At 38.4% G+C, this 26,344-nt stretch overlaps 1 protein-coding gene across 2 annotated transcripts in view; it reads right to left on the bottom strand.

The window, feature by feature from the left end:
* LOC309415175 (dymeclin) overlaps positions 1 to 26,344 on the bottom strand; it is a gene marked incomplete at its 3' end in the record, with an annotated part of 207,387 nt that overhangs the window by 162,408 nt on the left and 18,635 nt on the right. For both annotated transcript variants that reach the window (XM_082012615.1, XM_082012616.1), the window contains exons 5-7: positions 23,645 to 23,717; positions 12,246 to 12,371; positions 10,548 to 10,690 (exon numbers count right to left, since the gene is read on the bottom strand). In XM_082012615.1, coding sequence (XP_081868741.1) covers positions 10,548 to 10,690; positions 12,246 to 12,371; positions 23,645 to 23,717 — 342 coding nt within the window. The remainder of the gene's footprint in view (positions 1 to 10,547; positions 10,691 to 12,245; positions 12,372 to 23,644; positions 23,718 to 26,344) is intronic.

Raw genomic sequence — 26,344 nt, 5'->3', positions numbered from 1 at the left:
ATGGAGAGGACCAGATGATAACATGGGAAACTCGTGTAATAAGGGATTTGCTTCTGCACCTTCCTCTCCAGCCTCTCATCTGTCTAGTCCTTCTCTTATGTTCCACAGTGAAAGAGATAACAGCTATCAGTTTATAAGGCTTAGTTTTACACTCAAATATCTGTTGATGCAAGATTCAATTAATAAAGCTGTATGCCAGCTATGGTGCAGGTAACAGAATTTATATTTCAGGATCCCAGTACCATTCCCAGTAAAATGGTTGGTGAAATCTTCCTTTGGGTGCCAACATCAAAGTCTTTAAGCCCTCTCCTAAGATTAAATTCTTGGAAGCTGTGCCATCTGAAGATGGTTTGGGTAGCACACGTACGGTGTTACACTTCGCATATATCCCTGCGTTACTCCAACTGCAGTAACTGGACTAATGAAAAACATTGCCCCTCTCAACAAACCTCCCCTTGGTAGATCATCATGACTACAGCACCACCACGACAACTTTACAGCTATTCTTGTAAGGCTCGAAGACCTTCTCTGGCGGACACCTTCAGGAACGCCACCATATTACACTGTCATCAGCAAAGCGTCCTTAGCACAGCAGGCACCAGCAAAACACCATTTCTTCCCACTTGCTCCAGCCCTCCACCCACAGTGAGGGAGGGGCAGAACGATCAGGGTTGTCATTAAGCCTCTCCTAACGAGGCTGCGCCCTCCCCGTCAGCAGCCGAGCACGCGCAAAAGCAGCGGGTCACTTAGGTCTGCACCGTGTCCCCCCACCCGTGACAGTAACAGCCATCAACCAGACACGTAGCTTGGCAGCGGCACGTCTCTGGACTTGGTGCAATTTTGAAATCCAAATAAAAATCAAATTACTGAGAAGCAAGCTAAAATTCACACTTTCCTATAAGGATAATAATTGAATTTCCATGTAATACAGAAATTTCTTTTTCAATAATGGAAATCCATTCTTTTCACCAGGATGTCTATTCCTAGGTGCCACATTCTTTTCTCGTTAATAGTATTTTTCTTTCCCCAAAGTGAGTCACTCTGGAAAATGCCACTCACTTGAAAGCGAAAAATTGACAAACAAACCCAACTGTCAAGAAAATGAATGTTCACTGCTCTATACTACAACTACCACATACCAATAACTTAAACTTCAATCAGAAAAGAAAAGTTCCAAATTACTCAACAATAGTAACTGGCTTTAGGACAAGGAAATAAAATTTAAACCTGCAACTGTTAAAATAGTTTCTACTAATACACCGCTAAGCACATGATCTGCTTGGCTTTGCTCTAATTTGGCTGGGAAGTCTTTCACAGAAAGAAGGAAAATGTTTTTGATGGCTTGTTCAAAAGGAAAAATAGCCATTTATCAGGTTATGTAAAAATCTCATACTTGTGTTGGAAACTACAGTTTGGCAGAACACATTTAATTACCATTGGCTCTTCTAGAACATTAAGTAAAAAATAACTATGTTATAATCGCATTAAGAGTTTGTCTTTGTTGGTTTAAGACAAAGATTTTAGTCAAAGGCCTCATTAAATCTTAGATCATTCTTTGCAGAGCTTAGCTCCTCCATGGGTCTACAAAAACAAGGAAGTACAGCTGTAATCCATAGAAATAAAGATGGAAAGACTTCCAAGTTTTTTATGCTCAAATGTAAAGAGGAAGATTTTCCCTCTCAAACAAAAATTGTTCTTTGGAAACTATAGCTGTTGAAATGAAATTATTTGTGAAACCAACCCTGGGTGAGGGGAGGGGGGGGCGGAATCAGAGTCAAACACTTCAGTCCATATAGGCAATATTAAAAATATGTGCTCTTAACATATTCGTACAAGTCCAACAAGGCTCAAGAGAAAAACATACCATGAGCCACATCCAGATGGAGTGTGGATCTAGCAAGGTTGTACCACCTCAAAATTACAGAATTCATTACAGACAAGATTTTCATAGTATGTCCACTTATCCTCCAAAATACTTTCGTCTCGCACCATGCAAATTCAACATACTCTTTGCATACTGATGGCAATTAGAAAAATGCACTATGCAACTAAAATTACAGATTTTTTATTCTAATCAAGGCTGAAAATTTCTGTATGAATCTGCAAGACTGCAATTTTGAACTACAGATATCCTAACACACACAAATCTTTTCATTACAGATTAAGCTGATTCAGGTGTTCATCTGATTTTGGGTTTTAGCACCAGTGAAAGTTTTGCTTCATAATACACTTGTGTTTTGATTCATTTCCCTTAGAGCCCTTGAAAAACCTACCACGGCCTTCGTATCCTAGAAGCACAGTATTCCTTTGCACCATGCATATTCAACAGCCTGAATGACATCCTTCTACTTGCATTAATGACTTTGTTCACAAGGTAGTTAATTATCCACCTCCTTCTGGACAGGTTCTAACCACTGGCACGACAGCTCCCACTTTCTGCAGGGAACATGCTTGTCTCATAAGTGCCAGTATTAAAAAAAGTTCATCTGCAAGCTCCTTATGTAAACTATTCTCTATATTTAAAGGTTGCAGTTGACCAAACTGACATCACAGATTAGGGCTATATATATAAAATATATCAAATCCATAGACTAGGTCTAATCTAATATGTAAATTGAAATATCTACTGCTGATTGGAAAACCATAAGCTCTGCTGTATCTGCAAAATGTATACCTAGGAAGTTCTGCTGCATTAATTTAAGGATTTATTGCAATTAATAGGTAAGCAAACTCACTGCTCCTCTCGTCCACTTAAGTGACAGACGTTGCCTCCCTCATCTCCCAGCCATGTACGATTACGTCCCTAACTGTGAAAATGTACTTGTTAGATTTTTATTTTTAAATCCACTCCCTTTCCAAGGCAAAGGCTGCTTTAATTTATTTCAAGCTTTGAAGTAATTTCTCCTCTCCCCTGACAAAATTATTGGTAAGACAAACAAAACTGTTTCAGGACTTGAACTAATTTGATCATGACACACATACTTCCACAACTGACTTGTGCTGCTCCTATCTGTAGCTCATTCTGTGCCCAGTGTAATAGATATCATATGAATAAACTTCTCTTCTTTCATCTTGTACATGTTCAAAAACCTACCAGACTTCAGGAGTTATTTTAGGAAGGGATTAAAATACCGATTTTCATTGCAGATGCACTAAAAAAAAAATAAAATCCATCATTACTTATTTTGGAGTAGGTAGGAACAGGAAGCTAAAGGTGAACAGGAACAGAAAACTAAACAGAAAACACACAGACACACTGTCAGCTTCCCCACGTCACCTATAATGCATAAACAAAAAATAAAATAAAAATAAAATCATAAAGAAAAAACACAAAATAACACGGCAACCTTACAGAAATGGTACTCTAGCAGAATACTGGAGAAAAAGAATAAATCAGAAAAATGAAGCTAACTAATCAGTATTTCCAGACAGGCAGTCCACAGCATAGCCTTTGTATTTCTTTAGTCTTTAGAGACATGGCAAATAACTGAAAAAGAAAATTTAACAACAAAAAGGTGTATAAATACAAATGCATGCACTCAGCCAGGAGGCAAAGCAACTCCCCTGCTATGGCTGAACTTGGGCAACAGTTAATCTGAATGATCTGATGTCCGAACATTCCCAGCCCAAAAGGTGTTGCAGACATTCGGCAGGAGAATGACAGGAAACCAGTTAATGTGTCATTTAGTAACAAATGCAGCTTTGGATTAATTTAATCCATTAGCAGACATGAAAACCAAATTTTGACACAGACCAATGAGGAGAAAAACAATTTGTTGTGCTTTATCAGTGTTCCTCACCCCGATCTGAAACGCAGCTCAGTTTCTCCTGTCCATTCACTTCCCAACCCCTGCAAGGGACCTGCCAGTAATCGGGTGTAAACCCATTTCACAGCATGGCATCAGTGCATCTCAAACCAAACAGACCAACTTTCTTCCTGAACTACGGCGCCATTTTCACCAGAAAACATGCAGCAGACCACCACATCCTGAGTGGTACACTGCAGGTATTCTCAAAATTATGAGGAATAAATGCTTTATGGAGTTAGAAGTCACAGGTGTTACTTTAATATCCCATATTAGTGCAATAAAGCCCATCCTTTCGGTCACATATGAACCCTACATACTCTGGATCTGTGATCCAGAAGGATGATCATCAAAAAGTTTAAGATCTAATAATACTTTATGAGAAGCACTGTGGCCTACTGGAAGGAGATGCTGAACCTGAAGATTTTAATTCCTAGATTTTGGTCTGTTTCTTAGATGGCATGGTCAATCCTCTATCAATTGCACTATGTTCAAAACCGAAGTGGAAATAATGGTGTTTACAATCTTTTTAAAACATTTTCACATTTATTGCTAAAATAAATGCCATGTAGCAGATGAACATGCTTGTTGACGCTGGATTGTAAAGTGAAGAGGTACTGATTTCTTACCATCCCCGAGCTGAAATTTGTAGGACTTTTAAAAAAACCTCAAGTATAACACTTCTTTTTAAAAAATGACTGATTATTCAAGTTTTATAATTATAAATACTGTATTTATCTCAATTTCAATTTCTGTAATTCTCTAAAGCTGAGACGACTTTGCAAAGCATGAAATGCCTCCTTTTCACCAATATAGAATTCCTTTTTCCTAGTCCTCGTGTTTGCAAGATACCAAGTTTTAAAACTTTTGTTGTTACAATACATCAACTTGATTCTTGGTTTCCTTTAACAAGCAATTTCCCCATAAGAATTAATGAAGAAAAAACATTTTTGAGCCAATAGGTTTGTTTTGTTTTTTTTTTTTAATAATGGGTTATTTAAAGCTGCTCAGGTTTTGGAATATCAGGATAAATGTCAGGGAGATAAATCACCAACACACCTCGTGAAACTTGCCACAGCACTCTCAGTAAACAAGCTGGAGCATATGGTTACAATTATGATTTGTATGACCACAGAAATCAGAAGCTCTAGTCGCGAACCACAGCCTCACCATGCTATGTATTGCACATACTCAACGATAGTCCCTACCCTAAACAGCTTACAATCTACAGATAGAGCAAGAGACAAGACGGATTAGCACAGAGAGAGGCTGGAGAAGAGGTGGTATTATTCAGCACAGTAGCAGAGCTCCCAGCACACCACGAGCCTAGACAGCGTCAGGTAGATACCACAGAAAAGAGGTTTTACAGAAGACTTAAAAACATGTAAGCCTTGAGAATGTTTAGTATGAAATATTTTGTCACTGCCCTAAGGATGGAATGGTGGCAGCCAAGGGTCCCCAGGAGCATCTACCTCTCCAAAGGAAGGAAAAAAAAGTACTGTTTGCTCCCTGCAAGCGTGTAAGTCTCATCATAGTCAATGGAAGACTTCCAAGAACTATCAAGCTCAGGACCTTGCGGTATAAATTGCTCTTCTGGGCAAGGATGCTTTGCTGTCATTGCCATCAGCGTCCATCAAAAGAGCAGGGGTCCCAGAGCAAAACTCTGGGCTACCTGCCCAGCTACTTCTAAATCACTGGTGGTTTACTATCAAAACTATGTTGGTGAAGCTTATAAGATTGATCATGAATTTCCTAAATAATTATACTACAATTCTTCTGGTTTCAGATCCTTGTGATCGAAAGCCCCAGGAGTCTGGTGGACCCGGGGCCAAGGTGTGATACCAGAAGTGCTACTACTGTATAACTCTTCTATACTCTCACATCATTCAAAACCACAAAGATAAATTAGATTTCACAAAAAACAAAAAACACAACACAGTGTATGTCAAAGGAAGCGTGTAAGAGCTTGATAGTGAATACATCTCTGGCCTGCAGAGATTTATGCAAGAACCAATGTTTTTCTGTTTTCTGTGAAGATGAGTTTTGTGTCATGAAAAAAGGCAAAGATGACACTCAAAAGGGACATTTAGGCAACCGCTCTAACAGTTGTTCAATCAAACTTCAAAGCAGCTCCTAGAGCCCTCACAGCGCAGAAGCACAGATTTTGGTCAGGATGAAGCTGTGCTAGAACCCAGCTTGCTGAGCAGCTTTTGCGGACTGAGCCTGCCACAGCTATGCTACTATTCACACTTAACTTCTTAGTCTCAAAGACTGCGTCCTTGACCTGCAGTCACACGTTTTGCTCCAGTTCAGACACACCTTCAGAGAAACTAAAAGAAAGGTTAAAGATCTGGACTCTATTTAAATCTTCTCATTCTGGCAGGTCAAAATGCCATGATTACAGCGACAAGAGTATGATGCTGTTATGGACTGTAAGCAAGAAGGAAGCTGAACAGACAAATCTGGGAAAGAAGGCTCAGATCTACGTTTCCGTTACGGTGAGCATGAACAGGGAGTTAAATATTGACTAAGCACTGGGGAGCCAGACAAGGTTGTAGTTATGTAGCGGATCATACACCAGATCTGCGACACATCATGAAAAGACTCTGGAAGCCTGAGTTATTTGTTAGTAGACAAAAATCTTGGCGGGATCATAAGAAGTAACAGACACATCATTAGTAGCTTTTTATGCCTCTCTCATTCGATACGTTTTAACCTAGATATTACAAATCAGACTACATCAAATTGAAGAGGAAAAAGATATTAACATAAAATGCTAAATATGATTAAAAAGTTTTCTTGTAAAGTTAAAGATAACCATGCAAGTGCTCCTATTAACCAGAATTAAGCACCAATAAAAAAGGAATAAGCTACAGTATATATGTCACAGATGTACAACACAGGTCATCAAGCACACTAATGATGAATGACACAATGCAGAGTAAAGCACATACGTACATGAAAGAAAGTCATTAATGGTCAGGAATGTTTGTCTAGTTCCAACCAAAGAGTACAGACTTGAGAAAATGAGTCATTACTGACCACTATACGCTGAATTCTGCAATTTATATTAATGCTACAACAGTGCATTTGTGGGCCAGATTAGTTACGGTGATTGTTTAGGTGATTAATGAAGATGAATCTGGCTACTGCCTTTTCATTAGTTTCTTACAGGTATAACATTGTACCCCATTACATCTCTAATTACCTAAACAGCACAAACTAAGGCAATTAGATCTTACTGTTGCAGTAACTCCTAAGTACTGCAAGATGAACTAAAGTCTTTTTTCTATAGCAAAGTATAAACTGGATCAACTATTTCAAATGGAACCATTTAAATTGACTTATTTTTCAATTGGCTTGAGTAGAACTCATGTTTTCCTGCCCTAGCATATCTTCTGCTTATTTGTTCCTCACTGTTAACGTGAATTTTGTTTCACAAGAAATAAAATGAAAAATTAAAAAATTTTGCTTGCCCACAAACAGTTCTCTCAACTTGGTTAACTGTGGACCATGAATTGGCAAATATTAATAATACTCAAAAAAAAGTGGGGTTTTAAAACCAACAAAAATTTTTTTTAAGGTACTTTGTGAACCAAGAAAAATGCATTTCTATTTTCTAATGCACGAGGTCTAATCTCTACTGCCATGCACACTGATACCATTTATGCCTTCACAACACATCAACAACATACCACCAGATCTAGCAGCACTTTGCAGTCTTTTTGTAGCTGTGCAAAATAATTGTAAAGACAAAGCAAAGTTGACTCAGTATAGAAGAACATCCTTTCTGAAGTTACAAACTAAAATATCATTATTTCCCCCCTCATTCCAAACCCACAAGTGTTTATTAACTGCTGGAAGATAATGTAATTGGCAATACAATTCTAATCAAGGTGTTTTACATACAGGATGGAAAAAGGTACTTGCATGCAGTCAGAGGCCAAACCAAGGAGAAGTAATTGGTGTGAGGATGTTGGTTGTATGGTTTCAGGGTTAAGGAGGCTCATGAGACGAAAAAAAACAGGCTACGAAGGGTGAGAAGCAGGAGAAGGTTAACTGTGGGAAAGAGTAAACTTCTGCTCATATCGTGTGTAATTATCACTCCTGCTGAATCACAAGGAAGGAAAAGGGGGGTGGATTTAAAATTCAGTGCTTATAAGAGTTTGTTTGCACTGCTCTGCAAGTGGCTACAAAATATGCGTAATGTAATACATGGTAAGGTAGATGACTGTGGTATTAAGTTACTTCATATAATTTCAAATGAACAAGCAAAATAATTATCTCGGGCCTCAAAATTTCATATGAAAAAGAAATTATTTTTAAAACCAGGCTCCTATCTCCTTTCATCCTCAACATTATATTTAGACTATTTCAATAAGCATTATGTGGTATTCAAAAGACACTGAGCAACATAAAAGTGAATCTTCGATTCTTCCATTCTTCTTTCAATTCTTATCCCGTAAAGATTACAAGATACACAAAAAATAACACTATACAGAAACAACGCATAAGCTTTCCACATCTTTTCATTGCTTAAAACTTGCTTCTGTCCCACAGCAGACTATCCATTGACTTGTTGGCTTCTAATCTGTATTGCGCTCTACCCATGCACCCGATGCTATATTAAACAAAGGAATTTTTGCAAAAAACTCTTTTGCCAAAGATGGGCAAATATGCTATTTACTCTACCAGTCCTATTGTGTCCAAGTTTCACCTATAGTCCAACGCTGCAGACAGGCAAATAATCAGGCACAAAAAAACCTTTAACCAACTGTTTGGGCACAAACAGAAAAAATATTTCAATTTTCTAACAGGATTTGGTGCTTGGTTTTCCCCTTTCCCAAGCAGGTCATTAGAAAGCTCTTTATAAAGGCTCTTTTACCTAAAGCTTTAAACGAAGATACTTAATTCACTGGGAGAAGAGATGGCACTTCAGGTACTCACGAAAGAAGCAACAAAATTAGCGTAGGAGTATGCCAAAGGGAGTTGTTAAGAGAATGGTTCAAGGGGAGTGAAGGGGGTGGAAGTGTAGGAAGAGACAAGAACAGACGTAGGCTGAAACCTTAAGAGTTTGCATTAAGAAATACAAGAAGGAAAAAGTCATGGGGGGATATGATATCAAAGGAGCTACAGAGGAAGGCAGGAGCGGTGGCAATTTGGATGGACTTTACAAATCAATCAAGTAGCCAGAAGCGGGGGGGGAAAAGCTTTTTTGCCCATGGCAGCACTAAGGCAGAAAGACACTCAAGCGTGACTAGAGAGATTAGAACCAAGCAGCATAAAACCATCAGGTAAGTAGAGGTATCAAAATACGCAGTGAGAACCACTCTTGAGTCACAAGCCAAAGTACAAACCACATACTGAAAACTGCCGCGGGAAAACATTTTAAGACAATTTTCTTTAGCAATTGAAAGGAACGAAGAGAATGTATCTGTTGGGACTCTCGAATAAAAAGGTTGTAAGGAACAATTTAATTAATTTCTCTCTTTAAATAAACTGCAAACCAAGCAACTGTTTTTTTGGATGCATTTACATTACGGGCAGGACCCAAACGTTGCAGTGATCTACCCTTGAGCATGTAAACTGGAAACCAGGCAGGAGATGCGTGTGCCAGCAGCACACTGAGCTGTGCGTAACCTCATCTTACACGTGTTTAGGCTACGCTGCACCAAGTTACAGAGGCGTGCTCTTTTACTGCCTCCATGAGGAGATCCACAGGCACTGTCACAGACTGTAAAAAACCTTCTGGCAGACCAGTTGCGGCCTGAACTTTAATATCCCCTAGGGATGCTGCCAGTGAATGGATTTCAGAAGAGAGCAAAATAAATAGCATCAGTTTTAACAGCAACTGACTTGCAAAGTGTTATTTAGTTTATCAGGGAAAAAGAAAACAACACATACTTTTACTGTTAGCACTATATTCTATTTTATTCTTATTATATGGAAAAGAAAAACCTTTAGGAAGAATTTTTATATGCAATACACACACCAATAAAACACATCTGGTGTGGGGAAGAGAGCAACTATCAGCCAAAACACAGTATATAGTACAACAAACACGAGAACCCTTTTCCTTAACGAAAAAAGGCATCAAGTCTTCCATATTCTTCAAGCGATATCTCTCTATAGCAAACGGTCCACCCACGAAAGGTCAGAATCTAGTCATACTGTTCAGGAAAAAACATTAGTCGACCTACTGGGAAAGACATACACTACAATATGTTACAAAAATTCCTATCTTGGTCACCCCCCCTTGTAGCAAAGAATCCTTGAGACTGGAAGGGACCTCTTGAGACCACCTAGTCCAACCTTCTGCTCAAGCAGAGCCACAGAGCAGGCCACCATATCCACCGAGCAATTATAAAGAATAAAATATGCATATAAAAGTATTTCTTACAACATTTTAAGTCAAAGCATGTGATTTATACTTGATTGGTTTTGGGGTGTTTTTTTAATGTCTCACTAGAAGAAGAATAGGGACTAGGTTCTACTTTTACCATGTGAAGGTATCCCTGCAGTGCCTGCACATACAATCGCCTCAGATTCTAACACATCTCAAGATGGACTATATATGATTACAACCCAAGCAGACCTGTGGACAGGTTTTCTATACTCAGCAAGCACACTGGTATCACTTGTTGAAAAAGAAATGGGCTACAGGTGTATCTGTAAGAGAAGTCACACAGAAAGCAACACTTCGTAAGGTTTGAAATATAGTTTACAGAAAATAAGACTCACTTGCCACCCCAGATGCAATTCCATAAAGTAGTCCTCCTCCATCTGTTTGCTGCTGAAAGACATGGGTTCCTGGAGGAGGGCTTCTTTCTTGTCTAATGAAATTATACAGTAAAGTTTTCACAAGTCTGCTGGTATATGGGAGACTGAAAAGAACAAGAAAAAAGCTTTAGTTGACTCACAACTTGCAAAAATTGGCACAACAAAGCCCAGGCAGGGTGCAAAGGCTGGTGGTTGGCACTAAACACAGAGAGTAACTCTCCCAGACTCGAGTAGACTGAAAGGGAAAGAACACCACGATCTTGCCCGAGCAAAGCTGCACTGACTTCAGCAGGGCTCTGTAGGAGCACCTTCACCAGCAGCATCATGGAAACTGTTTCTTGTTTTCTTTTTTCAATGCTACTTTTAAATCCATCGTTTAATTTGTGGAATCCTTGTATTCTTTTACCTCAAGACACAACTGGAAAATATTTATGCAAGGGAAAGAAACATTATATTTGTTTAGTTTTTGCGCCATGCTTTGGTTACATAGAACAGGTAGCAACCATATTTCTCTGCCCCTTCGCCCCCAAGATTTTTGTCTGTGTGCTGGGGACAATTTGCAAAGACCAATGAAACATCTGAACTCACATCAGTGATTTTGAAAAATGCACATAAATTTTCTTGGATTTAAATAAAAAGTTACAGTATTTCCAAAATAGAGAAGGATTTCCACAGAAGCAAACAGTTGGTTCCCATTCCATAGGATTAAAAGTGGACAGGGGCTCTGTTACAATGAATTCCAGTCCCCTCTAACCACTACCCCTCCAACTCCTCTGCTACTCCCAACCCAGACCTCTTAGACCACATACTCCCTCTTCTCCCAAACATTCCCCACTTTGCCCCAAACCCTCAACTCCTTCAGTCCAGAGATTTAAGTACCACCAGACCCCACAGATACTGAGGCTCTGCCTCTATCTTGCTGCTGTTTCAGGCTGAAGTCTGCCCTGTGCTCCCTCTGCCCGCAGCCAAGCTGTGCCTCCCTCCTCTCCCTGCATGTCCCCCCAGAGCAGTATCTCTCCCTTACATCTAGTAGAGATTTCAGAAAACCAGGCAATAGGTACATTTACCAAAAACCTCCCCACATGGAATTTAAAGTTGGGAGAGAATGAATGGTAGCCTGACTAAAATGCGTATAAGCCACCGTGACAAAGCATTTAAACAAAACAACCGACTCGCCAGAACAAGTGGTATTACTCATACGACCGAGTTTACCACCTGCTAAATATTTCCACTATTGCAGCTTGAAACTCAAGGTAGCACATATGTCCAATCTTTCAAGGGGCTGCTTTTTATTTGTATCGCAAGAGGCTCATTAGCATTTCTGAGGTGCGTGTGTTCTCTAGACTGTGATGTTACGGGAAAAGACCCATAGCCGGATCAAAAAATCCGTCTCGAAAAGTAAAAGCTGTTTTAAGTTAATGAAATTATACTAAAAAATAAAAATTAGCAAAATAGTTTTACTGAAGTCTGGGCTGTGAGATTTAAACCTGAAGCCTTCCATCATACTTTACAGATGTTTGCTTTTGTGTTCTGTTTTCTTTTGAGCAGAACAAGTTTTCTATCAAAATGTATTTTACTGTCTTTTGTTTTCAAGAACAAACAGTCTAAACAAGCCATCAAAAGCATTTGCTCTGCCTTAGACCCCACAACACGACATACCATCGACCACGCATCAGGTATTTGTGAATGATGCTCTCTCGTAGAATTTCTTTGTGGAATAACTGGCAGGAGAGGAAGACGATGAGAGTTGTCACAGCTTCCAAGGAAATGCTGTATGTAATATCTCTGCATGAAAAAAGGAAAAATAAAGATTAATCTACTGGGTTTGTTTACAAACTAACTTCCAAGAACACCTGGTAGCTTCCCTGTTCAGCACAGTGAGTTTCAATTGGGAACATGTAAACAACAAATTAAGAAACCAAACTCCCTTTATACCAACAATGGGCTGTTTTTCTCAGATATATGCTTTTTTTTTTTCTGATATGCCAAAAGACAAGACAATGTAAAAACACTGAGGTATTGTCCAGAACATTCCAGCTGCAACATTCAGACTACACTTCACTCTAAAAATAATAAATAGATCTCAAAAGCATGTCCTTTGTCCTGTTAAATAAAATTGTCACAAAACCATCATGCTAAGTCAGAGAAATACCCAGCTGGCCAAACACTGCTCCATCCGCCAGGAAAAGTGGATCCCTAAGAAAGGAACAGAATACACAAATGCTAGTTTAAGTGTAAGAAATGCTCAGAATATCACAAGACTACATACAGTTGTTCAGTTTTAAATGGTATTTTTGAGGTAACAGTGAAGTCTAAAGTTTCAAGCTATTACAGCCAATCCCAAAGAATGTGCTGTAATGATTAAATACTGACACCAGAGAGTTTATCATTAAGCTAAGGTTAATTGGGAAAGGCTGTGCAGCAAAATGGGTAAGAGAAAGATCCACTATCTGGGATACCTTGTACTTTCTGCTCCCACCTCTGTCTATAATGACCTTGATACATCGAATATTTTTAAAATGCATCCTTAATGAGTAATAAATTGCAGACTACATGAAGCTTTTTAAAATGCAATGAAATAACTCGGACATGAACCAGCATCCTTCTTGCTTTAAACCAAAGACTATTTTTAACCCCTCCAAAAGCAAGGAGATACTTCATTCAGTGCAACAGCACCATCCTGTAATCCATTAGAAAGGTTGTTATTAAGTACTTTTAATGTTTCCCCCACAGTTACTATTTAATTTCCAACAGTATGCTTCACAATCCAGTATCATCAAGTTACAACAGGCATCAATTATCAAGGATTTTTTGACCTGGAACCTACTGGAAATTCAGAATCTATTTATACTTCCGAAATTCAAATATTTTATAGCATCTCTATTCAAAAAAAAAAAAAAGCATCACTGCATAAACACACACTGATGCTGATAAGTTTTAATTTGTTAGTGACACCTTTTATTCTTGGCAGTTAGAACAAGTATAAACAAAAAACCAAGTGCTCTTTCAAATAATGACAACTTGAAAAGTACAGTGCAATCTCTCTTGAAACAAAATAAATTAACCACAGAAAACACTAACTGCAGTAAAACTCTCAGGCTCAGAACCCATACGGTCCTTACCAAAATGAACAGGATTTCGTTCAGAACTCAGTTTGATTTTTAGCACACTCAAATACTTCAATCTCAGGTGTGCTGCTAGAAATACTGTAAATAACGTGCCTTATGGTAAAGGATAAGGAAGAAGAGCTTCATGCATCACGGTGTACAGATAGCTTAAGTTAAGCTCTTCTGCAGTAGCTCTAGGCCAGAGTTTCTGAGCAGAGAGAGTACTAGTTACCTGCTCAAAGTCAACAGCAAACTGGAATCACAATTTCCAGGATCGCAGTCCACAGAACCGCACTACCTCAGATACAGAAGTGTTTTTGAAAGTGAAGGTTATGCAAACTCGGTGTTTTTATTTTCTCTCACACGATTTAAGTAGTTGAATCCATAACATTCTAAGTTATAGGTCAGAAAGAGGCATACTGCTTGAATAACATGCTTCCTTAAAATCATGAAGTACATTTTAATTATTTTTAGTTTCTGTGAGTTACCTGACTTTTTGCCCACTACTGAGGAAGTTAGGCAGTGTAAATGCTGATAACTGGATCAGGCCAGAGGTTACACTGTGATCTGGCTCCACTGCAAACTCACCTCAGCCAGAAGCAAGGCTGAGCTGGGAACGGCTCCCGCTCCCATTCCCGCTCCAACACAGTGACGCTGTGCAATCCACTTCCCTAGGTTCATCCTAGGGGATGGTTCCTAGGTTCATCCCAAGCAAAGACCTATATATACACTGATTACTAGAGGTTTGGCCAAAAAATTAAGAAATGTTTTTCTATCAAAATAAAAACAACAACTTGGAAAAAATACTTTTTAGCTACGGAAAAAAAAAACCTCTGAAGTTTATAATTTCCAAGGCTGAGAATACAAGAACGTCTCCAACCCTGTTGCAGAAGGAAAAAGCTAGCTTCATGACACGCTACAACATCTACTGGGTTACTGTGCTGAGAGGAAACAAATTTTAGAGTCTACTATTTCTCCATTTCAATCATTCATTCATTTATTTTTCTGAAAAAAAATACAAGTGGAATAGCAAATCTGAGGAGACATTACAAAATTCGTCTCTATTTTTATAAGATTTAGTATAAAGAAATAAACAAAGAGGTTACTGTAATGTATTAAGTAATATTTTTTTGGAAAAAAAAAATCTGCTTTCAATACCCTTATATAACTCTGAAAGAAAAAACAACCCAGAAAGCAAGCTAAATTCATGGAGCTCCAGTGAGTTATTCCAATTTTCTTGCTATTCAAAACCCAGTCAGGGCACATTTAACTGCAGAAACATTCCACTCAACCTGTAGAATCTATTCAAATTAAATCTGCTTTGACATAAACACAACCAGAGTCCTGATAGCTGGGGTAACCCCTCAGCTACCGTCACCCTTAATTTATCAGCACAAGGATAAAGCTTCAGAGCAAAATTATTTTCTCCATCAAGGGTCAAATGTACAGTTTTCTGAAACCCAAGCATTTCTAAAGGGTCACAAGAACTACCAGGAACCTCTTTTAACTTCAAAGAAAATACTGTTTATTTATATTGAGATACTATAGAATAGGGAGGTTTGTGTTTGAATTTTTTTTTTTTATTTTATTCAAAGCTAGCGGTCATACAGAATGACTTTACATGGAATTTATGCTGATCTCCAACTTCCTCTGAAAACTGTTTGCTTGCAGATAAGGAGGAAACTAGGAATAATGAACTCATGTATCAATTACATGTCAAAATTATTTAGCTATTTATTTCAGAAAACCAGGAGAACTGCATGATGTTTTGAGTTTCTGTGGACTTTTTTTTTCTTCCCAAGTGTCTTCTGAAACAAATAAAAAATCCACAGAACTTGGATAAAGCTCATGTCCCACATAAATGGACTTCATAGAGCAACATACCAAAGCATATACAGGTCTTTTCCCCTCTCCCGCTCCTTCTGGATTTTCTCTTTTGGAGATTTCAATAGTTATTCTCACCTAATTTTTCCTCTTTTTCTCTCTACTTCCTACTGGAGGATATATTCCCGTATCAGGTAGACAAGCTAACAGATACTATTCTTTTGTCCTTAAGACTTACTCCTTTCATGAGGGAACAATCTGGCATAGACCAAACTCTAGAATCATGGCAATTATTTCTCTCCTGCGTTCGGGTTCTTTCCTTATTACAAGTAGCTGTCGTGCTTGGTATCACATTTCTTACACAGTGACACAAAGCAAGTGCCTGTTTCTTTAACCAGACTGAATAAATCCAGGTGCTTGCATGTGATACCCCAGTTAAAACCGGTTTCTGGCAACAAATGTTATATATACACATTTAGTCTCTAAAGCAAAGGCATGTCATACATATCCATGATTATCTTAAATTATTAATTCTTCAGAGAATGATGACTCGAGCTCCAAAATGCAAGATTCCTAGATGCTAGCATAACATAAATGTGTGCATGTATTTAACACACACTTTAGTATCTACATTTCAATGAGAAACAGTTGATACGTCAACGGATTCCTTCCAAAAGCAATGATACCAGATCATCTTAAATTGAACAACCACATACAATTTGTGTTCTAGTAATCTTTACTCAACAACGCATTAAAATCAAATGCAAAAATTCCAATAAGTGAGCAACACTTTCATCTTAATCCCCTTTGTCAGGTAGATAGCAGAGATCCTGGGCTCCTCTTCGAGAGACCTGTGGCCCTGGGAGTACTGCTTCCAAGCAGCACTGCACATAGACTTAAAAGAAGTACTGCTTTAGAAGAAATGTATAAGTAACTAATTCTTCCAGGATACAAACTGAAAGAATATCACTCCTCTTCTGGTCTTCCATCAAGAACATACATTTCTATTGATTTATTTTATTTATTAATTGTGGTGGCAGACTTGTAAATTCTATCAGAGCTACCAACCTTCAGGTGGTTGGGGCTGGAGGACTGCACCAGACCATCTATCTGCGTATCACACCCTTGCAAGGTGTTGTCTGCTGGAACTGGACCAAGATTTCACCTTGCCCTTTTACAGACACTTATTTCAAATATATCACAAAGCTGATACTGCACTTAAGAAGCTCCAAATGTCTGAAAAAGGGGTCTATGGTCAAAACAGTAACCTTTAACAAAAATAAAAGATCTTCTTTGTGGTAGAAACAGGAAAAGAACACACACAAGCAGCCAGTTAAGGCAACCTGCCTGAGCAATAACTCTTCCAACTGCAATAGCTTGAACACTCACCATTACTTGCTTGCACCCCCAGACAAGTGCTGACACTAAATGGTACCACACAGCAAACAGATGCCACACCATGACACACCACTAGGTTTCGAAGTAGATTTCTTCCAAGCTACAAAGAAAATGCTGGAGTCTGAAGCAGACCAAAACATGATGGTCATAATAGCAAGGTCATCTGTCAATCATAGCCTATGGGAAAACACAAAACCCAAAATACCCTTGTCTACTCCTGCAGGCTCAAGATAAAGCAGTAAGAGCAGTTTGCAGGACTCTGATGCTACAAGCAGCTTACGTATTTAAGTTGGTGAGGGGGACGTATTAGTGTCTTTCCAAATGATGCACTCACTCCCCACAGAACAAGACCTATGGGCCTGTTAAAACCTCCGCCCCTCAATGTCCTGGCATCTGCTTTTTCCATTCAAAACCATGTGGATGACCTTCTATCAGCATCATCTACCAAGAACTTCAACAATCTACCCATGTGTCACCATCCTGCCACTGCTGGCTTTGCTCCAACGCCAAGCACTGCTCACAACCGCATTCTGCGCTCACCACATCATTCAGCTGTGTTCCCTGCCGGCGAGAGAGAGGTCCGTGAAAGAGGAACCAATATGAAGCATAGAGGCAATATATAGGAAAATCCCAGCTAGGAAATCCAATTACTACTCTGAAGGTACATGCTGTTGTAAACACTTTAATTACTCAATGAAATGCAGCTATTTCTATACCTTCGCAAACAGAGGCTGCGAGCTCATAAATTATTTCACACCTACAGAGAAAACAGGCTGAACAGTCAGAAACAAATCTCTGCATTTCACCTCACACCACTACACCAAACCCCCTCCCAGTTTAAATATTTTCCTGAACTTTCACCCAGCCAGAGCTGTCTACTCTAAGTATTAAAAGGTTAAAAGGTAACTTATTTTCTAATTTAGGAGAGTTGCCAAAAGGGCTGATTCATACAAAAACTCTCAAATCATACAGGAACCAGGTTTCATTTCCCCACTTCCTGAGGGCCCACCAGAAAGGTGAAAGAGGAGTCACCACAGAGAATGGGATCAGTTTTGAAAACTGAAAGGCAAGTAGAAGAATATCTGGTTATCAGTCTCAGGATACAAGTACAACAACTCAAAGTGAACATAATCTTTCCTCTTGGAATCACTCCTAATTTTACACCCATCGATGGCAAATACGCATTGTGGCAGCCAATAATGCACTATGCTCATTACAGCTGACTCCAAACATTTGGGAGATGTCCCAAAGGGGCACTCAAGAAACACTAACTAGAAGCAGAGAGCATCTCTGACATTTCCTCCTACATCTCCCCCATGCTCAGTATTTTTGATTGGGCGACAGAATGAGAGAAAAAACCAAAAAAGATTGAAATAGTCTAAAAGGAGTATTTAAAGGGTTAAAATGACAGCTTGCGTAGCTTCCAAGCCCCAGGGAAAAGGCAGCCACAGAGAAGATGACCCCGGCGCTCAGAAAGCTACCTTAGACCATTGCAGAGATCTGGACAGAGCCAGACCACAGGAATCACGTCCTGTGTTCCAGCCATGCAGCCTGCATGAACGGCAGACCTGCTCCACAGTCTCCCTGTAACACCACTTCTCAAATGTGCTGGTTTCAAGGCAGAGCCATCTTGATGGAGCAGCAGCAATAATCTCTGTGGGTCGTATTCTTATCTAGGCAATGGAGAAAAGAGGCTTATGCCTGTCAGCCTGGTCGCTGCCACCAATTTGAAACACTCTGCAAGGTCCCAGAAAGAGATACGCTTGACTTCAGTGCCTAGGTGTCTTTGCTGCCCAGACCAAAGCCCAAACCCAAATACTAGCAAGCAGGTGTTTTTCAAGATCCGATACCTTTAGCAAAAACAGGGCTGAAAACTGTAACAGAGAATGCAGGTTAGGATCTTAAATATACAGCACGATGTATGACAAACAGTGCAGACCTCCGATACTATGCTCTGGAATTAGAAAGTTTGTTACAAGTTCAGTGTAAATTAAAGCTAGTCTAGTAAAAAAACAGGTCATAGAGAAACACCGAGATCTAAAAACTAAATTTGAACAGGAAGAAGAATGTGACACAGATAAAGATTTTCCGGCTTAGGACCTTTAAACACTTAAGAGGCCACACATCTACCATCAGAAAAGAGAAAAGGATGTAAGAGTGATGAAGAAAATATTCCAGATAAATAAATATTTTTTTAGTTGCTATACCACCACACAAGGTGCAGTAGCAAATAAAACTCCCTTTATACTCATCAGATCCCTCCCACATAGAGCACAACAGTCTTAAACTTTGAGGATCTTCAAAGTGAAGGAATACGAATCTCTTTCAGTTTGGCTATTTTTCCCAGCTTCAACCTAAGTCTCAACAGATGGAAGTTCCCCTTTGAAGAGCTATTTGACTTCAGCATTTTTGGCAACTTTGTCTAGTTATCAAATACTGGAGCTACTACAATCTTGATAAAATAGCCTTTTTTTAAAGCAGCACTATTCTGACCTATTGTTTTGGAAGTCACAAAAAAATTAAAATATGACACTCCCAAAATAGGAGTGAAAGCAGTTCTTAACCTCTTTGCTACTCCCAATTAGCAAGGAAAAAAAGCCTAAACGTTTCTCATAATCTGTGCGTGGCATCGTTCCTACACTGCAATGATTCCATAGAGCTTTAGAATCAATTATATCGCCCTCCTTCTACCTCCATATGACTATTAAGCTCCCAGAATATGTAGAGCATCCTTAAATGAGTCAAAACATTGCTAACATTTGAATTTGGAGGTGACTAAGTTTGCAACCTAAAACAATTGTTAAATACAGAAAATAATGGAATGTAATAGAAATATCAACTAACTTCTCCTGGCACCACAGGGTGCTACTTTACAGTGATGTAACTAGATCACAATATTTCATTTTCCCTCCATATGCATTTATAATTTTTAATGAAGTGAAAATGTACTGATAACAACCAGATGTTCAGTTATGTGTACCAGCTCTTTAACAGGCCGCTGAAAGAAGCCTTTATAATTTAAAGCTTTGGGAGCTCTATCTCACAACAAAATGTTAGCAATAGTTTCTACATAAAAGTCATACAATTAAACACTGAACTGGCACCTTTTTGCTGACTATGCAGTTTTAGTCGTTAATGTACACTCTCGAGTGCTAACATTAACAAAACCAAAGAAAAAGCAGAGTATCCATAACATACCCAAGGGAGCCGTAAATCAAACATCAACATACCATAACACAAGTGTTATAAGGTACTGCAAAAGTCTAATTCTTGAAAAGCAATAATGCTGTAGTTTCTATAAAATTTCTTGAAATTAAATGTTAATACATGAAACCTTTTTCCTTGGCATTTTGTACAACGCAGCAGAGCCTGCTTTTCAAAAGGGTAATTCAAGATCTTTTTAATAACTCTCATACAGAGCCACAATGCTGCAGAGTCCCATGGTCCCTACTACAACCTCTCTTAGCTATGCTGGGTGTAACTGCCTTAAAGCACATTTTCCTTTCCCAATACAAACTTTGGAAAATTGTTTCTTAAATTCGTTGTAGACAATTGAGACGCTCCTATATATGCTTTGCTGTACACCTCTGCAGCTTTTCCCAACAAAAATCAAAACATTTTGGTTCTTCAGTTACATTTCATAGGAAGGGATATAGAGAGGTGGGTTACAGACTTATGATTTGTCATCTTCCCCATCTCACACACCTTCCTTATTAATTTTGAGCTAGACTGCCCACCTGCATTTTCCAAGTATGTCTGTAGGTTATTTTATAGGCAGACATGAGCTCATTCTGCCAAGGCTTCTAGTAGAGCAAGTTCAGAGGTGAGAGCGAGCTCTGCCCATGCTCAGAAAAGACTTGAGTCTTCATGAACTCGGTGACCCTGCCAAGCACAAACTCCTCTGCATGCTTTTGGTCAGTCTGGAACGTAGGTTAAGATTATGGACCTGCCCGCAAATTACCACGTGCAGGTATCCTCAGCTCTCCTCTCAACAGTAACTGTGTCTTACATATACATCGTCACAACGTGATACTCAATAATGAAGAATAATATAAGCTACGTTATAATCACAAATTTCTCACCATTCCATAGCCGTTATCTATACGGCATCATCCAACAACGCTGTCCACTCTTCAATAACACATTTGGGGGAAAAAAAAACCACCCTGAAAAAAAATCACATTAAGACAGCACATCTAAAATTTTATATATTGGGGGTTGAATTATAGTACCCCTGAAGCGTACTGCTTCCACCAAAAAGCACCTGACATGACATTTAGAACCATTTCAAAAGCAAAGAGTTGCACAGGTACTTCTGCTCTTGCATTTTGAATACAGAGATGGTCTTCCATGCTTCAAAAATAATCTTTTTTTCCTTCTTCACTGAAATACTAAAAGAAGTTTAAACTGGGGTGTGGAGAAGACATTTATATATTTAGACAGCAGCTGCCAGCTGTATCCACTCCTTCATGAAACTGCATCTACAGAACCCAAGGGACACACTAATTGTGACAATCCTCTGTTAAGGCTATTGAATGCTCCTAAAATTTTACTATTCTGAATGACGCTTCGACGACAGACCCAGTACGGAGATTTTAATGGTCTGTCACAACAAAAATTCATCTTTAATAGCAGCTTAACAGACACTCTATTAGCGGTGCCACTGTACGCTGCCAAAGCTGCCTGTCCTCTAGCAAGTGATTTTAATTCCTGCTACAGAAATCATTACAAGTTTGAATATTTCATGTATTCTACTCAAACAACCTATTCCTTCCCAAAACTCACATACTAGGCTTGTAATTTTCTTGATTTATTCCAGCTAAAGACAGAAATTAACTACTCTCTTGATATAAAGTAGGGAAAGACTTTATATTGTAAATCTGATCAGGGGGAGAGAGGAAAGTAAAAAGTAAACTCGCTACTAAAATGATCCTGATCATTCTGCTGAAAAAAAATTTAATATTACGGTAAGCAAAAATGCCTCAGCCTTATAACATCTCTACGAAGAACAGAGTTGGACTGTGCATCAGAGAACGCAAGTTTTTCCTGCATCTCCTTTCCCCTACCCTACTTCCCCTTCGATGATACCAGGATAAAATTGTTAGTTAAGGAATTATCACACTGTTAAACGTATTATACTGGTAAGCAAGACAATAAGATACAGTTTTGTAAGTGTTAGTATCTTACGAAGAATTCAGTAGCATACTATTTCAGGAAAAATTTAGCTAAGAAAACTTACTTGACCAAAACCCCCTCAAACACTTCCACGTCTCTCTCTTATGAAAAGTGAGAATGTTTTCAATATAGCTGAACATTAAAGATTATAGACAGGCTTTATAACTTCTTTTTTAATAAGCCATTATTATCACTATATTATATAGTAAGCTAAGAGCTTTCAACAGCTACTTCCATCCCCAGCAACAACATTCACATAGAAATAGAGACGCTGACAGGTTCACTTGTTGAAAAGGGTTAAGAACAATCATGCCTGTAAAACTTTTTCTGCCAGAAAGGCAGAATAAATGTTATTGGACTCCACACACACATTGGAACTTCCAAGAAAGAAAAATAAAACCCTACAGGATTTATGAACTTGCCCATATATCTCGGTCCTTTCACCCCTTTGTACTTCCTCTGATCTGCTCCAAACAAAAAGTGTATCTGTTCCAGGAAGTCCTGACAAGCTTTGCAGAATGAAACTCTAAATCATATCACTAATTCATTACACACTACCTACCCAAACTCTCATGTAATGTTGACAGAGTTGTATTTAATGAGAGCAATGTTTCAAAAACTATTGCATCTTTGTCAGCTTTCCAACCATAAGAACAAACCAAAGTACAAAAACTACATCATCAGCAGAGCTAGATAATACACTATAATAGATAAAGCATCACAGCTTTGAAAGAGTTTCAGATTAATTGGGGCACTACATTTTAGGCACAGACTACAATGCAATTTAACACAAAAGATAATGCTAACAGTATCTTTAGTAAAGTTTATCTTGGGGGGAAAAAAAAGTTAAAACTCACGAGGACAGGTGTGGGAAAACATTTTTATTTCCAAAGAACAAAGTAAGTCCTCCTTCATGTAATACTGAAGTACGTCTCATGACACATATCCCAATGGGATAAGGAATCAACATCTCTCAGATACAGCAGGTGCATGAAAAAGCCATGTAAACAAATCTGGAGATCTACAGAAACATTCCACTTAGTCATTTCTCTTCTCTCTTCTTCAGACATCAATTCACTGGTATTTCAGAAATTAGTATTAAATAATGACTTTTTAAGGCACACACAGTTCAAAAACCAACACAACTGCAGAAGAGGAACTTTTGTGTGCACCTTGCTGCACCCCCCAGAGATGAAATGACACCTACAATGTACCTTTCCCTCCACATTTCCTCACAACCATTTTTAGCCAAAAGTTAGCAGTAGCTGTCTGTGTGCTGACAGAGGTACCTGAAACAAATGTTAAAGCTCCTACAAAATAAAACAGGGTAACTTCTGTTGATGGTTTGAACTGGGCGCGAGGTGCTGATCATGTATTTCTTCCAACAGCGTATTTAGGGCTGGTACTTGGCAGCAGGTTATCATTATCAGTACTGCACCATCACACAGAGCGTTCAAATGTAAGTATTTAAATAGTATAACCCCACCTGGTTTTGTATAAACTGAGCATTGGAGAGAATACAAGGAGGCTGAAAAAGGAAAAAAGCCAACTTACAAGAGGGGAATTTCAACAATGAGCTGGATGAGGCAACACAGCAACTCTTCTATGAGGTCTTCGCACTCTGCTCCTGAAAAGAAGCATACCAAAGGTTTTCTGGATTTTCAAATACCAAAAGAGAGCAAAGATTTAAACACACAGATCCAGACGATCAATACTTTATTAAGGAACAAACACTGGAAGAGAAATTCTACCCGTTTAAGAAGATGGCATTCTATCCTGAAATAGAAAGCACTTGAGATTATCATCAGAGGAAATGGTGCTACTAAGCCTTTTATACATAAAACAAGTAACAACTGGATAATTGAGATGTTGGCATTGTAGGAAGTATGCTAATATTAAGCACATCAAGCCTTACTTCACTATTTACCTAAGTTCATACGAAATGCTGTTATTACCAACAGTTAAACTGATCACTAGTGACTTCTCACTGGTCCACAGTTCAAGTCTCCTCTCAAAATCCCCTGCACTTTGCATATTTTCCCACCTCTTTTTTTAATCCCAAGTGAAGAATAATCACAGATAGAAAACAGTTTCATTTGTCTAACATACCCTAAACAATATTCTAAATTGTGATCTGTCAACTGAATGCAGCCCACTATACACATCACTGCTGCTCTTAACCAATTAAATCTACACACCACTTTTTTCATGAATACACATTTATTTATTGAAGAGTTTTTACACATTTCAATGACACGTAAGGATTCATGAATTTCCAAAGTACATTTTAAGTGAGCAGAAATTATTCTCTACTCACACACAATGTGACAAAATGCATGGGATGATTAAAATTATTTTTAAAATGCAACTATTCTAAGCAATAAAATTGCTGGTATTTTACATTAGCACTGCAGTTTTTAAAAGACTTGCAAGACTTACTGAGGAAAAAGCTTAATGAACCATTTGAAGTTGTCATATAATACCAAAACAAAATAAGATAAATCTTTTGGCTCATTATGATTTTTTCTGCTTTCAAAATAAAATTATAAAGAGAAACCTACAACACAAAGTAATGCAGGGTTTTACAGTGCTGAATGGCCCAAGAGCACGCATATTTTTCCCTCTGCATTACCTGATAGGCATTAGAGCATTTGCAGCACAATGATTACCCAAATGCTTGTTTATTTTGTATTTTCAAATAAATACATCCTGCAATAAACACAACATTATAGCCAGGTTATATGGCGGTGTTACTCTGTTTAACCCAACTTTGTTCTTAAATCCAGAACTCAATTTTAAGAAGCACACCAGAGGGAATATTCATAATAAAGCAAAATTCTTTCTTTCCACAATCAGTTTATTAAAAACATGTTAAAAATTGTCACCTAGTGAACTGCACGTTCTAAAGGAAATCAGTTTTTTATCACGGAAACATGGTTTCCTTTATATAGAATCCCCCACGAGTAACACAATGCAGCTCCTGTTAGTAAAAATCAAGAACTGTTAGGAGTATTTAACCTTCGACAGAAACCACCACCAATAATAAAGCCCAGATAATGTATTCTGAAGTAACTTGAACACAACTGTTTCCCAAGGTTTTTTGAATCTAGAAAATGCTTGTCGAGCAAGACTGCTATTAGTTTCCAGAAGGTACCTAATTTTTTCTCTTGACAATTGAGGAAAGGGAGAAGAGAAGAAAAAGGATGAAAAAAAGTGCATTTTAAGAATATAGTTTCTTCTACTATGCTATATACACAACTCTTTTTGAATTATGTTATTTGAATATGAAAGAGGGCTTTTTGCCCACACTACATCCAAAATAAAGCAAGAAAATATCGGATTAGCACAATCACATAGAATGGAAGATGTTAGTCTTTCCCGCTCTGGTCTCAAACTATTTTTGTTTTTAAAAAAAAAGCTTAATTGCTCTAATCAATGTCATTCAGCTACAATAATTAATGTATCCTTTTTCCCACTGGGGCATATGCATTCTTGTTTAATCCTTGTCTTGCCAAGACAATGAGGCGGATGCATGCCAAATCTATAACGTGAGAGCAGGCTATAAACATGGAACACTATGTGTTTTCATAAACAATGCCTTTTTGAATAGCAGGATAAAGACAATACACACAATACTCATTCACATTAATAGATCACATACTTGGATCAAAGACACGTGTAAAGCCTTGGGGAAAATAAGTAAAGGGTGAATCTGTCCAGATAAGATTAAAGCAGACTTGCAGAGACAGGAATCATAGGTGCATCTTCTAAACTCTATCCCACTGCAGAAGTAACTGCAAACACACACAGCTTTTTAAAAGTCCAGTTACGCTGCAGCACCATTTTTCATCAGCCATATTTAAGTCCTCAAACATGTGGATTACTTGCATGGTGAGGTTTTTGGTGTGATTTGTTTGGTTTGGGTTGTTTGGCGTTTTGGGTTTTTTTCTACATTAAAAAAAATAATACTTTGTGTTTAGCTTTTGAAAAAGCTATGCATGTTACAAACACTGCATTAGCAGACACTACACAGGCAAAATGGCTCATCCAGAGGAAAGTATATGTGCCAGGAAACTCCAATTCTAGTAAAAGCAGCCCAGCTCCATCCTTGGCCATGATACAGGGTCTAACACAGACAGTAAAACAGTCTTTCTTCTCCATATTGTCATGGCCTGATCTGAGCTGCTGTAGCAGCTGGATGTGTTTAATGTTACTAAGATATTCAGGCATAGCAAGGTGCAGCCTCGCCTTAGA

This window comes from Phaethon aethereus, assembly GCF_964289735.1.
Source record: "Phaethon aethereus genome assembly, chromosome: W".
Classification (NCBI taxonomy): Eukaryota; Metazoa; Chordata; class Aves; order Phaethontiformes; family Phaethontidae; genus Phaethon; species Phaethon aethereus.
Note: the sequence above shows the minus strand (reverse complement) of the source record. Positions and strands in the feature narration are given on the sequence as shown.